A 16,442-nucleotide genomic window follows, 5' to 3' on the forward strand; every position below is an offset into this window, starting at 1 on the left:
TGGTCATCACTAATGCTTATTATAAGATGGCACCATTTCTGTCTATTCACTCTGTGTCTCAGAGTAGGGGTGTGGACAGTAAAAAACCTGCCTACCAGTGACATCATTTTTTGTATATTTTTTATTCATGCAAGAACATTGGCTTCTATTTCAGCATGCTAACTTTCAAGGAAGATTAAGGCTGTAGTTTCTATTAGCTTATAATCCCCATCAATGATGTCATTGGCAGGCAGGTTTCTGAACCGTCTAAAGCCTACCAATGACACACAAAGTGAGTAGACGGAAATTGTGCCATCTTATAATGAGCATTAGCTAGGCCAATTATATGAATATATGGTCGAAAATAGGTGAAGTGCTCCTTTAAGGACAGTGCATTGCCTTGGCAACAGCAAAGGGAGGAGGAGGGGGGCAGTAAGCAGTGGTCTATGAATTGTGATGCTTCACGACAATCACAATTAACACATTCACACCTTTGATCCTGTTTAGATATCAAGGTGTCACAGCCAATTGACCTTTGGAAACATGAAGCAACTCTTTGGCCCATGTAATTCCAGAGTAGGGAAATATTATAGGACATATTTGCCACAAATGACATATTTGTCACACAAACCATATGAAATACATCATTATTATTAGCCACTAACACACAAAGACGTATGGAATCAACATAAATGAGTGTACTACAGAGCGCTTCAAGGGTTACGACTGTGGCATTACTATAGGTCTCAAATGGAGTGTTAATTTGAGAGGAGAGGTTTGAGAATCCCCCCCCGTCCCCCCATAGGCCATACACTTTGCATGTGACCTGGTTAGGTTATGGCTACATTCTATACGACTGGAACCAAGGAGGGGAAGTGCTGTTATGATCCCCCTTGTCCACCATGTGTGTAAGCAGAGCTGAACCCAACTCCTCAAGCCATCAGCAAGGGAACAATACCACTCACAAGATGGGACATGGAGGAAAGATTGGTCTAGGACAGGGGTGGGCAACTTTGATGATGGAGAGGACCACTAGCCCATATTTCCACACTCACTCCAGAGGGCCACATTGCATATGCTGTCGGGCCATTCTATGTCACACAAAAGTAGCAAAAATAGCCGATCTACAAGCTCAAAACGCGTCGCAGTGCGACACGTTTGGAGCTTGTAGATCTGCTATTTTAGCTATTTCTGAATTGGAATGCTGATTTTTTTTTGCTATTTTTGAAAAGTAACATTTGTATTTAATTTCAAATGCATTTAGTTATACTTATGTTAAGTTTATGAACTTAAATAAGAATACATTGGACATAACAATTTTTTTATACCAGCAGGTAAGATACAAATATGGACTGAAGTATTTAAAGCGGGTAATATTTGCATGTTTGGAATTGTAACAGCTGAAATCAATAATATATCAGTATTCCGATATTAACCTGCGGGCCACATTAAGTGAAGGTGGGGGCTGCATGTGGCCCCCGGGCCGCCAGTTGCCCATGTATGGTCTACTCTAGGACTCTACACTAGGTCCCGCTTTGGCAGTTAAAACTAAAACTTGAGGAATGGGTACTTCGCTTTGCCACCAGCTCTATAGTCTCTGAGCTCCCACTGCTTGTTACTGACCTCTGATAGTCAGGTAGGCTGAAGCCTCTGCTTTTCCCACACGGTTCTCAGCGAGACAGGTGAACGTGCCCTGGTCACTGGCCGACGCCTTCTTTATCCTGAGCAGGAAATCGTCTTTCTCGTATTTGATGTCGTACCTATGGCAGCGGAGAGACAGACAATGCAGTCAAATCAACAGTCACCGCTGTCAGGTCATTTTCAGTCAAAAGCCACCTTCCGACTGGGAACAGAAATCAGAACGTGATTACATGCATATATAAACACATTTCAAATCATGACAGGATGTTGAGGGATGTCCTCAGAAGTTTCCAAAATAAGGTTCTGGACATACAGCAAGTCATAATTTTTTAGCAATATGACAGGCTTTCTGAAGCAATTAAGGCTCCCTGCTGCGTAGTCTTTCTTACAGTTGTAGAGAAAAAAAAAGAAAGAAAGAGGGGCCAATTATTCTGAGACGAGAGGCATGGCAAAAAAAAGAAAGAAATGAAAGGTGCTTTCAGCTGGAACCCTGACTGTTCAACTGTTTCAATATTTATAAAGATGAACCACCCACTGCGGTGCCGGCCGTTTGGTGTGTGTGTGTGTGTGTGTGTGTGTGTGTGTTTGTATGTATGTGTGCATGTGTGTCTGTGTGTGTGTGCGTGCGTGCGTGCGTGCGTGTGTGTACAGTATGTATGTGTGCGTGTGTGCGTGCGTGTGCATGTGAGGGAGAAAGTGGAAGAAAAAGCAAGAAGATAATGAGCAAAGAGTGAGTGAAGCAGCAAAACAGCGACAGACAGACAGACAGACAGACAGACAGACCAAGTGACAGACAAACAGACAGACATACAGACAGACAGACAGACAGACAGACAGACAGACAGACAGACAGACCAAGTGACAGACAGACAGACAGACAGAGGGGGAGGGGGAATGGCTAAACCTGATGAACTGAATCTGATGAACGAGGAAATAACTAATTCATAGAAACACACACAACGGGTCAGTGTTTACCTCCACCAGCACAGTTACCTTTAATGCTTCATTTATGCGCCGTCGTACGACGCTGTTCGGCGGCAAAAATAGCAGATCTACAAGCTCTTAACGCTGTGAGCTGGCAGATCAGCCATGTTTGCCGCTCAACACCGTCATATTACGAAGTATAAATGGGCTTAATAAGCCAGTGGTGGTGCAGCTGCGGCTGCGAACGACCATCAGCTTCGAGGAGCTGACTGAAGGGGTTCAGCAGGGCGCTGAAATAGACGGGAGTAGAGGAGCGTTTACTGTAGGCCTTCCTCACACACTCAGGAAGTTCCTTTGGCGTGAGACGAAGCGTTTGTGCGATCCCGTCTGTTTCAGCCAATACCGATTTAGAATTTAAGAGTCAAACTGGGGATAGAAAGATGGCGCACGCGGGGGGTTGTTGGAGACAAAAGGTCACAGTTGAAATGGGCCCGCAATAAGAGTGCTGGGAGAACATCAATGGGGCTGTGGGGTTCGTCTGGACCCCGGCGAAGGCGCCAGTCACGGCACATCCCTGACCCAGATACAGGCCTCCCAGGAGGAGGGGAAAAAGAATACAAGTGGAAGGGAAGGAGGAGAAACGACGTGAGGTAGGTCTGAAAAGTGGGCCATGTTCCTGGAGTCAAGGGGTTACTGAGCGAGAGGGCAATGCGTTAGGCAGACAGACTGACAGACGTGGACAGAAAGACGGGTGGATACTACATTATATCTCACTCAACCACCATGTGAGCGAGGAGGCTCCCCGTGGTCATTCCATATCTGACACACCCACACACACACACGCATGCATGCTTATACGCTTGCACAGTGCGTGCATTAATTCTAGGAGTAAATGCATGGATTTGGTGAGGTATACTTAAAAAAAAACAGAACATATTGGTTCTTCAGAGGTTCTTTATGGTTGAGGTGCTACAGTACAGTATATAGCACCACTGCCTTTAGAGGATTTCTACTGGTTCTCTACTGGTCCCTCAGCTTAGTTTAGACACCTCTAATGGTTCTATATAGGGCCATTTGACAAAGGTGATATACCACAATTTAAAATTCAGGACGTGCTACAGTAAATACCACCAAAAGAGGTTTCCCAATGATTATGAGTGAAAGAAACACTTAGTGCTGTTTTTAGAGTGATAGTGGTCTCATCACCCACACAATCTCAGAAGGTGGTCAGAGACGCATTGCGGTGACCACATTGATATCTTGTGCAAGTGGCTACTGGATGCCAACAGGCAATAAAACACTTGCATGATTAGTTTCTGTGCTATCTCCTCTCTGCTTTTATTGTGGTATATTTGCGGTCGCCACCTTGCTCCTCTGTAACATTAATTGAAATACAGCTCAGCTGGTAAGCACCGTTTGTCATGATGATCAAAGTCTTTCAGTAGCAGCATGTCAGGAGCCTGTCGTTTGCAGACTGGGACTCATTAGTCCAGCCTCACTGTCCGTTGTGTATCACTGTCACATTGTGGGGGGGATGTGAATCCATGTCTCTGCTTTTGATACCAACACCCCCACCCGGACTTGATTAAATACATGCATTTCCTTTTTTATCTGTGATAATATCATAATTTAACAACTCAATGTAGGCTATGTACTAAAAATGTATGTTACCCTGGTGTCCCTATTTTGGGCAGGTTTTAATTTTTTTTTACAAAATCAAAAATGTGTTCCACATTCTTTTCAAAATTGTTAAATAGCAGATATACAAGCTTCAGAGCTTGTAATGTGATGTGTTGTGAACTTGTAGAACGGCTATTTTTGCTATTTGTTTTATGATTAATTATATCTTCAGTGGTTAAGACAATTCCCTCCCCTGTTTTGTTTCTTTGTTAAGATAAGACAGACATGCACATTAACACGTACACTTGGAACCCTCTGCCCTCCCCCACCACTACACACAGAAACAGCCCTCACCTGCCACGGGGGATATCCACATCGTCCTTCTTCCAGCGCAGTGAGGGCGGTGGGTCGCCATGGACCTGACACCTGAACTCTACACTCTCATCCACCAGGACCACCTGGTTCACTGGCCGCTGCACAAACTCTGGTTTCTCTGCATGTAGGCAACACACACAAACACGCACACACACGCGAGCATGCACGCACGCACACACACACGATATAAAAAGCCTTTAGGCATACAGTTATATAAATAAGTATACTGTATTTATTAACAAATCAAGGATCCAAAGTGCTTCACAGTGAGAGCAGTCAAAAGGACAGATTATAAATAAAAGACAAATTGTACAGTATAATAAAAAAAATCATAAAAACTGTGAGAGAAAATGAAAGCTGCAGGACACAATAAAATGATATTAAAATTTAAAAGAAGTAAATAAATAAAATGCTGTGCTAAGTAGATGGAGCAAACGCTGATATTGTGTCCGTGCACATTTTGCAGTCGGCTGAGCCAGACATGCATTATTACTCCTTACCAAACACAGAGAGCTGAGCTGTCTCGCTCTCTCTGTCGCCGACCATGTTGGTGGCCACGCACACATACATCCCCGAGTCGCTCCTCCTGGTGTTGGAGATGGTCAGCTTTCCTCCGCGGACCTGTGTTTTTGCCAGCAAACACGAGTGGATGAACAACAACAACAACTACGACAGTAGACTCACTGTGTGAGATGTTGGAGAATCATGGGTAGTCTAATGCTTAACCACTTGAATCGTAGCATGCCTATACAGCACATTTGCGGAAAAAGCAGATCTACAAGCACTGCATTGTGAGCTTGCAGCTCGGCTATTTTCAGCAAACAGATTTGGTGTAGAGGGGGAGAGCAGACCAAGTACAGAGCCGACCCCGGTCCAGTTTAAGTGATTCATTCATACTCGCTCTCTAAATATTAGGTCTGCAAGCTCACAATGTGAGTTTAGCCGAAGTATGACTCTGTCGTAGGATGAAGTACAGTATATCAGACTGAACTCACGGTGATCCTGTCGTCTTTAAGGTCCAGGCGTGTCTTGTCTTTCTTCCAGTAGGTGGTGGGCTCAGGATGCCCACGTGGAGGCTGGCACTCCAGGCTGGCAGGCTCTCCCACCGCCACCACCACGTCCTGGGGATTCTGTCTGAAGTCATCACGTAATACTAGGAGAGTGGGAGACAGAGAGCAGGGGTAGTTAAGCCTAATGTATGCTCCGTCATGCGAGAATAGCAGACATACAAGGTGCCGGCATCTGTTTTTTTTTTTTATTATTCTCTTTAATTCCGTTCATGCTTTTGTGGTTCCATGTCCTCGGCCTGAAAGACGGGCTTTACTTCCTGGCTGAGTGGAATTTGTTTGCCTGACCTGACCGCTGAGGTGAGAGTCCTGCTCTGTCTAACTGAACTCTCTTCCAGCTGCACCCCTCAAGTGGCGATCTCTCTATGTTCTGTACCTCTCCCTCTGTCTCAATGAAATACATTTCAATTAAAAAATGGCTTTATTGGCATGGGAAACGTACTTTCCATACCAAAAGCAAGTGTGAAATAAAACTAAACAAACAAAAAAGTAATGCATGTGCAGTTAAGGATACAGCCCTACTACAATAAGGAAAAGTATAAACAACTCTGTCAAATACAGTTGGTTAGACTAAAATAATAAACTTATGAAATAAACAGGAATATAAATAATTGGCTGTCTTTGTGGTGTAGTGTCTCTCCAACGTCCACGCTCTCTCACACACACACACACACACACACACACACACACACACACACACACACACACACACACACACACACACACACACACACACACACACACACACACACACACACACACACACACACACACACACACACACACACAATTAAAAAAAATGCTGCCTGCGTTAATTGTGCTGCAATTAATTCAGTAATTATCATTTGTGTGCCACACCTTGTTTTTTCAGTGGAATGAATCCCATTTAACCTGAGGTTGCCAGCTGTGCTCTATCATGATCCTAGGAACTGAAACAACCTTGTGATGCTTTGTTTTGATGCTAATTGCTGCAGGTATAGCCTACTGTTAGACAGTCATTCTGGTGGTTATTAACCTCTTTAACTCTGGTATCTCAATGTTGGGCATAAAATTAGCTTAAAGGGATGTTTCACTTTCAAACATGTTTGGGGTCATTTTAACGTCTACTCGTGCTTTTGTGAGCACCCCAGACAGTTTTGAAGTTGCTTGATTCAGTATTTACGGGGCCAGAGCTCAGCTCTGGACCTGTTTTGTTATTGGCAGTATTCTGCCACTTCTTCTGCCACTTTTCGCAGTTCTGGCTGAACCGTGCAGTCGCTTTTTACGAAACTCGGCCATATGGTAGATGGTCATGAAAAACGATCAAGAAATAATTCTCACAATCTTTCGTCCAAAGGTGGCGCTATAGCACTCAATTGAAAATGGCAACTTTGAACAGGTACAACTCATGCCCTGTTTGACCTAGAGCCATGAAACTTGGATACACATATGCGTCTCCTCATGCTGAACAACTTTCACCCTCTGACTTTTGACCTCTGACCTTTAGATCTCCCACCATTTTGAATTATATGAAAAACAGTCATTGGCTCCTAACTTCTGCATTTTTTCACTTATGGAAAATCCGTTGGAATTTTTTGTAGGCAGAGGTCCAAAGTTCAAGTGTTAAACGTTTCGTGCAGATTGCTCAAAAATCCCAGGAGGAGATAGATTTTAACTATTACAGTTTTATGAAAATTATTCATCTGTGCCTAAAACATACATGCAGACATTTCTTTGAAACTTTGCAGAAATGTACAGGGTCATTCCAAATATCACTGAAACCAATCTTACTCCAATTGGCCAAAAGGGGGCGCTATAGCAATTTTTTGAAAAGGCAGACTTTAAACAGGCATAAGTCATGCCTCGTTTGGCCGAAAGTCGTGAAACTTGCTTACACATGTGCCTTGACTCATGAGGAACACACGTATCGATTTGACCATTAAGCTCCGCCCTTAGATTTTCCGCAATTTTGAGCAGTTTGAAAAATACTTGTTTTTGCCAGTTCTGGCTTAACCGTGCATACGCTTTTTACGAAACTCGGCCATATGGTAGATGCTCATGAAAAACTACCAACTACCAAGAAATAATTCTCACACTCATTCGTCAAAGGGTGGCGCTATAGCACTCAATTGAAAGTGCCAACTTTGAACAGGTACAACTCATGCCCTGTTTGACCTACAACCATGAAACTTCGATACACACATGCGTCTCTTCATGCCCGACAACTTTCGTGGTCTGACTTTTGACCTCTGACCTTTAGATCGCCCACCATTTTGAATTATATGAAAAACAGTCATTGGCTCATAACTTCTGCATTTTTTCACTTATGGAAAATCCACCGCTTTTGTTTTGTCGGCAAAGGTCCTAAGTTCATGTGTAAAATGTTTTGTGCAGATTACTCAAAAATCCCAGGAGGAAATAGATTTTAACTATTGCAGTTTTATGAAAATTATTCATCTGCCCCTAACACATACATGCAAGACTCACATTTCTTTGAAACGTTGCAGTAATGTAGAGAGTCATTCCAAATATCACTGAAACAAATCTCACTCCAATTGGCCAAAGGGGGGCGCTATAGCAATTTTTTGAAAATGCAAACTTTAAACAGGCAAAAGTCATGCCTCGTTTGGCCGAAAGTCGTGAAACTTGCTTACACTTGTGCCTTGACTCATGAGGAACACATCTATCGCTTTGACCAGTAAGCTCCGCCCTTAGATTGTCCGCAATTTTGAGCAGTTTGAAAAACACTTAAACCCAGGATTTTTCAGCTATTTGCGTGAAACTGTATCATCTGTGTGATCTCCTTTTTCACAGTTACGTCTGTTGGGCCAATGGCGTCTTCCTTAAATGAATGCCTCACAATCTCAGGGTCGCCAGTTCAAGCCTCACTTGATGCAGACTTAATTTAAGTTGAATTGCAAACAACATGACTGTATCAATGAATACATGTGCAAATGGTAAAGATAACCTGAAATGCTTATTTGAGAGTACGTTTTTTCAACGTATGACATACTTCATTCTGAAAATAGCTGATCTACAATCTCACAACTTTTCATGGTTTGTGAGCTTGTAGATCGGCTACTTTCACTAGTTTTGGTTCTGAGGAGATGTACAATTTCTTCATTGGTAAATGGTTTGTGAACGAGTGATCTTAGTGTTAGTGAAACAGGGGCTTGGTTCATGAAAGAAGGCAAGAGTTTATGATATTCAACAGACAATATAAGCCTGGACAAAGCCATAGCACTATAGCCGCCTATTAGTCTGAAGGTTGAGAGTTCGAATCCTGTTAATGGCAGTAGGTTGAGATGTCCAATCAAACCATTATGTTTCCATCTCTCTCTCTCATCAATCTATTGTTTCCATGTCACTCTCTCTCTCTTCAATCTATTCCGTTTCCATGTCTCTCTCTCTCTCTATTCACTGGCCCCGTATTATCGCTGCTTGCAGCTATATTTAGATATTTGATATTCATTTTATCTGACACGCCCCCTTCCTTTACAAACCCATTGTAACTTCAAACTCCATTTTAACCATGATATATTAATCAAAAACACCTGTCCTTGTTATTGGTGACTAATACTGGCCTCCTAATACGTGACGGGCCATGTTTTTTTGATTACTTTTTAAATACATTTTATTAAATAGTTTTATTGTATTATTTTTTTTCCATTTTCCCCCCCCAAAAAAATGAAAAAATGAAAAAAAAATTGAAAAAACACTGCCCCCTCGCATTAGAAGGACAATATCAGTCACCAGAACCAAGAACGGGTGACTTGCGACATAGGTGTGAGGGCTGCTTAGCAGCCCGAACTTTAGATGTCAGGGCCACGTAGCGACACGAAATCTCTAGTGTAAAGAATTACAACGAATAAAACGATTTTATTTTCTTTAAATAGCCGATGCAATGCATTGTGAGCTTATGGATCAACTATTTTCAAAATAGTTTTGTGGTTAAGCGGTTACACTGATGGTCACACAATTAACTAAGCTTTGAGATTCTGTCAGTTTCTTGATTGAGTTGATACTTGATGTATGTTTGGTGTTAATATTCTGAATATTCTTAGAATAACCATTTGTTTGCCTTGTGTATTCAGTAATCATTCGCCTTGATTATGAACCACATTTGTGACAATAACAATATTCTGACATGTCAATAGCAATAGATAGACATTGTTGATTATGGCTGAGTTTATTATTGATTTATTCATGACATGGATTGTGTCACACCATTAGAACCCCACTTGTGTAGATTACATTTTGAAGAGAGAATAACAACAACCATCGTTTGTCAATATTCTGATTTCTAAGCCCAACATCTAATGCAAGATTAGTGTGCGCTAGATAATTAAGAAGATAATGATAATACATGAGTGGGAGTGCTATGCCATGACATGGGTATAGCAGCAAGACCTCAAGTGTATCATTGCCATTACACCATAGTTTTATTATTAATATTTATGATTTACAAGCGCCAAAAATGAAATACAGCTGTCGTTTGCTAGGTTGGAGGTGATGTAAATAAGATGGATGCGTTCAGAGTGCTGTTATCTGGAGAGACGCTGTACTGCCAATCATTACAATGCATCTCAGCCAATCAAGATGTAAGATGGTCAGAACTACAGCAACTGCGGTATCCTTGCAAATAAACAACAGCTAACAAGACACTGAGTGAAACACAAATAAACTATAGCTTCCCATCCTTGCCCACTTAACCACTTAAGCCCTTCTACTCCATTGACCAGTGTCCCCCAGGAGTCTATAATTGGCCAGCTCTTTTTCCCCCCCTACTCCAAATCTATTCACCGAAAATAACCAATCTACAAGCTGTTTGCTATATGTATTACCAGGCTAGTCCTCATATAGTTCCCAACAGTTCTGCTGAGATCCTATACAATACGTGAAACTCTGAAAAATGAAAATGATAAGAGGAAAGCCCCCGAACCCAGCTGTCAATCACGTCTGCTTTATAGTAAGCGAAGCGAGCCTCTGTCACGTTAACAACATGTATGCAGACATACGGTATGTCTGGCTGGCTTTCACATGATTCAACAATCCTATAAGAGTAATGTTCCCTCTTCAAAGTGACACCCAAAATATCACATCGGACACCTTTTTAAAAAGCTTGTCTCTGGAGACTGCTGGTTTGCTGTATCTGAATCCCCAATGAATAATGTATGAAAACATATATGTTAATATTGAGGGTATTGGATAGCTCAAAATAAAGTGAAAAGACCCAGTGCAGAAAAAAAAATCTAAAATGCAAAATAAATAAATAAATAAATACATAAACAAATAAGATGAATATTGTGGCGTCTTATTAGAGGAATGCTGTTGTCGGGAGCCAAATCTGACCAGGTGAAGTTCAATGGAATGTATTTCATCTATAGAGGCTGGCTAGACTATAAGGTGAGCTACGTCTACACACACTGTGGTACTGTACATTCCCCTGTTCCTGTCCTCATGGAGCGGCTGTGTGTGTGTGTGTGTGTGTGTGTATGTGTGTGTGTGTGTGTGTGTGTGTGCGTGTGCGTGCGTGCGTGAGAGGAATGGATGGGTGCAGTTCTGATCGGATGGCTTTTAAAGTAGAGCCCCTATGGAGTCCGCACCCATGTGTAGTCTGTTGCCTGCACGTAATTATTTCAAACGTACAGTACAGTGCGCCATCGTTGCCTAACGCTGTCTGTTTGAGTATTACTCAATTATTCAAACAAGTCAACCGGGGGAGGGGTGGGGGGGGGGACTCAGTCGTTCGCCACTTTCATTTATCAAATCAGAAAGGGAATGATTTGTAGAAAGGCTCCATTCCATGGCACAATGGGTGGTAAAAATTGGTGCCAACATGGAGGTATCAGAATACAAATTAGAGGGACTCATTCTATGATTAGAAGAGGGAGGAGCGGCGGGGGGTGGGTGGGCAGTCGGTCGGGTGGGAGACGGTGGACTCGCTTCTATTTCCAATATCCTAACATCACGAACATCACTGTAGAAACCCTCTACTGTATATAGCAGAAAACTAGTTTCATTTCATTTCTCTCACTGAAGTCAAGTTCCATGGAGTTCTCTTCAGAGAGACACGTGCATCGCTGTCGGGTGGAAACCTTGTGTGTCTAAACACAATCCAATAAGAAAAGAAAATCTAAAGTGTCCTTGTAGAGCTGCAATTTTTGATACTTTTGCGCAACACTGTCACACAACAAAAGGTAAAATAGGGCATCGAATTATGGGGGAAAAGAAACAACAACACAAAAACATAAAAAGATGAAATATGGAGATAGAAGGTTTCTGCCCGACAGGAACAATATGTGGCTCCCCATACCCATTCCACCATAGATTACCAGTTGGCAACAATCACATGGATTTACGGGCCAGGCTATGTCTATACCAATAACTGATGTTCCAACACAGAGCCTCAGTCTGCAAAGACAATGCATTTACTGTCTTCTCCAACACATTTTCTTGCCAGTACAGTGCTGTATATAATAAATCAGGCTTGCGTGCTTCTATTCTTTCTCATCGAGTATGCAAGTCAGCGTATTTGACCATTATTTCAGAAATGCCAGTCAGTGAAGAAACTTGAAAAAGCTGTGGTTTGGGTTTTGGTTTAGGGAATCCATACACATTTGATATGGGACCAAAAAAATTACAGTGAACAGTGAAAGGTGAGCAGGCCAAAGTAAAACAGAGACATTATAATGTGCCCTTCTACTGTGAATAAGGAAACAACCCAACCTACAGCACTGGTTCTAAAAGTGGGACCCGAGGACCCCCAAGAGTCCTTTAGGGGGTTCCAGGAGGTCCCCGCTAAATTATTGATAGTTTAGTCCCATAGAGGTCTGTAACTCAGGGAGTGTAAGGTTGTATGATGTCCATGCTCTCTGAAAGAAGAAGAAAGAAATATATATTTACTGTATACTGTGTATATGAACCTTGGTTCCCTGCATTTATTTTAATTAATTTATTTTCCCCTTCTTTTCTTCATTTTTCACATCCCTGCAGTGAGGGCAACAACAGAATTCACCTTTTAAGAACCCAGTGCCTGAGTCTTGAATTGCAGTATGGGTTTGTTGTGCTCTCAGTTGGAGACACGTTCAGCATCATTTTAATTAGAAAACGCCTGTTCAGTACCTTTCATAGTGTTCAAATGTACAGTACACTCTCAGAGTTACATTATCACTGAGGATTGTACAGTGTCTGGGGTCCCGGAAATAGAAATCATTGCCTAATACATACCAAAATGGGGGTCCTTGAAATTAAAAAGGTTGAGAATCACTGACCTACAGTAGTACAGTACAGTGTATACAGTATACAGTACCTGGTCCGTACTCTGTACACAGTATTTAATACACTGAAGCTCAGCAGCTTGATCACAAATCTTAAACTAGCTATTAAAGTAAAATCTATAGATCTGCTGAATGCTGTTTGTGCTCCCATGGACCAAAATACGTGAAAATGCAATTAATGTATCTAAGGACCTGAGGTCTATGTGTGTTTTATGTTTTGGTTAAAAATCAATACAAATATATAAAATAAAAATAAAAAAAGTAAGATCTAGTGAAATTGCCAAATGTTATGCTCTGACCTACTGTTCTTCTTCAGTGAGTATAACAGGTGCAAATACTGTGTAGCCAGTCACAGGAGGAGCAATTAAAAGGGCGGTGGGCTGTACTGTATGTTATTATTTGTGACCTATCAAAACAATTAACTGAGCCAACTCAAAGCCGTGGATTTAAAATGAGCTTCATTCACACCATATGCAAAAGCAAAAAAAAAATGGCTGTAGCAGACAGATGGTGGTAGGTGACTTAATTACAGGCAGCTATTAACACAAGCAGCATTTTGTTTGCTGCATCTGTGTGTGGTTGTGTGGTTGTGTGTGTGTGTGTGTGTGTGTGTGTGTGTGTGTGTGTGTGTGTGTGTGTGTGTGTGTGTGTGTGTGTGTGGGAAAATAAAAAGGATTTATATGTGTGCAGAAAGGTTACTGTACAAATTGCTGTGTATGAAACAGCTGATTATATTTCCATCTTACTGTTCAATATAATTAGGTGCTGCATGGAAACAGTATGCAAAGAGAATCTCCACACAGGTTTAAAGGGCTACACAACTGTTTTTCAACCTTATCTTCACGTCTTCATCGGTAAGAGTAATGATCAACATGGTGCTAACTAAGTCTGTCAATGCTCTCTGCATTATCGATGCAGCAAATAGACAACTACAGCCTATCTCACCTCTGCCACTAGGGGACACTAGGGACAATGGCCTCGAGAGCTGTTTGAGAGAGAGTTATTTGCAGTGTATTCTGGGTATTGTAAAACACCAGTCCATTGCATTTAATCAAAAAGTTGCATCGATCGACCCATGTCACAAATGAAACATCCACAGATTGGACAGTGGAGTATTCCAATGGAGCAGTTTTACTTTCAGTTTTCAGCATTGCACATTTTCTGCACTTGAAGTTTAAGTACAATGAATCTTTGGTGTTATGAGGGCGGCAGTGGCTCAAGGGTAGAGTGGCTGGGAGAGCGGCCGGATGGAAGCCATGAGGTTTCCAATTCGATCCCAGGCTCCTCTAGAGTTAGTGTCGAAGTGTCCTAGAGACACTGAACCCCTAATTGCCCCCGATGAGCAGGTTGGTGCCTTGCATGGTTTCCTCCGCCATCGGTGTATGAATGAATGGGTGAATGTAATGCACAATCTATGTAAAGCACTTTGGATAAAAGCGCTACAAATGCACCATTTACCATGAGTACTTTCATTTGAGCAAAAATTCTCACCATTTCTTTCTAAATATTGTAGGTACTGCGTATTTCTTTCCCCAAGCATTTGTTGTATGAAACATGCTTGGTGTACTTGGTGTGCTTCAATGTACTTTTAACAACTCCAGTTTGTGTGTACAAATGGAACGAAATACACATGTACACTCTCAGAGTTCAATTTTACAGTACACAAAGATGCTGGTGTATGTTGCTTACCGTAAACATCACTGTAAAGACTTGTAGTCAGTGATCCAGTGTTGAAAATGGCATTCCAACAGTAAAGTGATTCTCTGTTGTGACAGTTGTCACAAGGATTCTCAACCTTTTTAACTTCAAGAACCCTCATATGCATTAGGTCCACATTTTGATACAACGTTATTAACGTTAATCTACACTGTCAAATTGTCATTCTTACATGGGTTCCCTTTGTACACGGTAGGAGTTACAGACCTGTAGGGGTGCATTTGATTCCTAGCTATGAATCATTTACCTGGGGACCCCCTCAAGGACCCTCCTGGACCCCACGTTGAGAGCCAGTACTGTACTTGTACATATTAGTTTGGAGTTTGCTGAAGACTCTTTGTGAAGAATTCAGCCTGTAGGGCAGTGTCACTTTGTCAACAGCAGTCAAGGGTGTCCCATTTCTGTCAGACATACGCACACATGCACGCACGCACATGCACATACACCCGCACACTCAAACAAACACAAAAGCTGCTTTTCTTTTACAGTATCACAAACTCAGTGGTGGAAAGTGACAAAGCACATTTGCTCAAGTACTGTTGTGTACAATTTTGAAGTAGTTTACTTTGAGTATTATAATTTTCTGCTACTTTACACTTTGCTCAGAGGGAAATATACTTTTGACTCCACTACTTTCAGTTAATTTGCATTCAGAGTATTAATACAAATATAGACAAATACATTAAGAAACTATTATATCAATAAGATTAGATTTATCATTGGGGTACTACAAGCTACTCAGCAGTATATATATATATATATATACACCGTATATACTGTATACACACACACACACACACACACATATATATATATATATATAAAGCCTGAATATACTTCGTCATATGCCGTAATCGTGCGCCGAAAATTGCCAATGTAGAAGCTCACGTCTCAATGCGAGGCGTTGTGGGGCTTGTAGATCTGCTATTTTTGGCGCACAACTCTGTCATACGACAGAGCAGAGAGCATAAGCATAAATGACGGGTGGGGGGTATTTGCATTGGGAAATCTTTGAATAAATAAACAAATTAAGATGTCTCTGGCCTAAAAAAGTCATCAGCAATCAGTCAGAGGCAACATCATGAGCGTTTACACAATGTCCCTTGGGGCGATGAGCCCAGAAATACATTACCTATTATAATTCAGCTCTCACAGCAGCAGCAGCAGGACACAGCATCAGCTGATCATGACCCCCTGTCACAGAGAGTCCCAGCTTGCATAAAAATAATTTAGTTGTTGGCATTAAAGTTACACAGGATGTCTGGTTTGCTGATGCTTAAGGAGAAGAGTGCAGGGTAATTGTGCAATTTGCTGTGCATATGGTTGCTGTCGGACAGATTTTGTAATGGCTTTTTTTTTGTGCGCGTGTGTGACAGTGACATACATGCAAAAGTAACTTTTGCATGTCTTGCAAAACTTGTGACTAAAATAATAACTACATCGGATAGATGGGAGCACCCAGGTTCTTTTTTTTCTCCATTTCCTGCAAAGTAGCGGTTTTGGACATACAAGGTTTCCACCCAATAGCGACGATATACATACTGTATTGGGAGACTTGTATTATTGGTCAGAAGTCAAAGTTACAGTGTATGGTATTTAGTAGTAATAATGTATTAAATTAAATAAAATCAACAAATCATTATATATAACATCAAAGGCCAGGCAAAGATTAAGAGGTGCATGGCGCAATAAATATTGTGAAAAAGAGCTGTCTGACTTTAGTACCGTATGTTCTTTTGTTGTTATTATTGATAACAGGTGACGTTTTCTGAATGCAGTGGGTGGAATAGTACATTGTATGCAGGTATTGTGAAACGCAATTACGCCCATAAAAAATTGTTGACAAGATTTACAAATGTAA

General features: G+C 41.6%; 1 protein-coding gene across 1 annotated transcript in view; it reads right to left on the reverse strand.

Annotated features, from left to right (window-relative positions):
- The window catches only part of LOC311057303 (roundabout homolog 2-like), a gene marked incomplete at its 3' end in the record, with an annotated part of 108,851 nt that overhangs the window by 40,776 nt on the left and 51,633 nt on the right, over positions 1–16,442 (reverse strand). Inside the window, exons 3-6 of the mRNA XM_084074258.1 lie at positions 5,535–5,692; positions 5,040–5,160; positions 4,519–4,657; positions 1,603–1,739 (exon numbers count right to left, since the gene is read on the reverse strand). Coding sequence (XP_083930384.1) covers positions 1,603–1,739; positions 4,519–4,657; positions 5,040–5,160; positions 5,535–5,692 — 555 coding nt within the window. The remainder of the gene's footprint in view (positions 1–1,602; positions 1,740–4,518; positions 4,658–5,039; positions 5,161–5,534; positions 5,693–16,442) is intronic.

This window comes from Gymnoscopelus microlampas (assembly GCF_963454915.1).
Source record: "Gymnoscopelus microlampas genome assembly, chromosome: 12".
Lineage (NCBI taxonomy): Eukaryota > Metazoa > Chordata > Actinopteri > Myctophiformes > Myctophidae > Gymnoscopelus > Gymnoscopelus microlampas.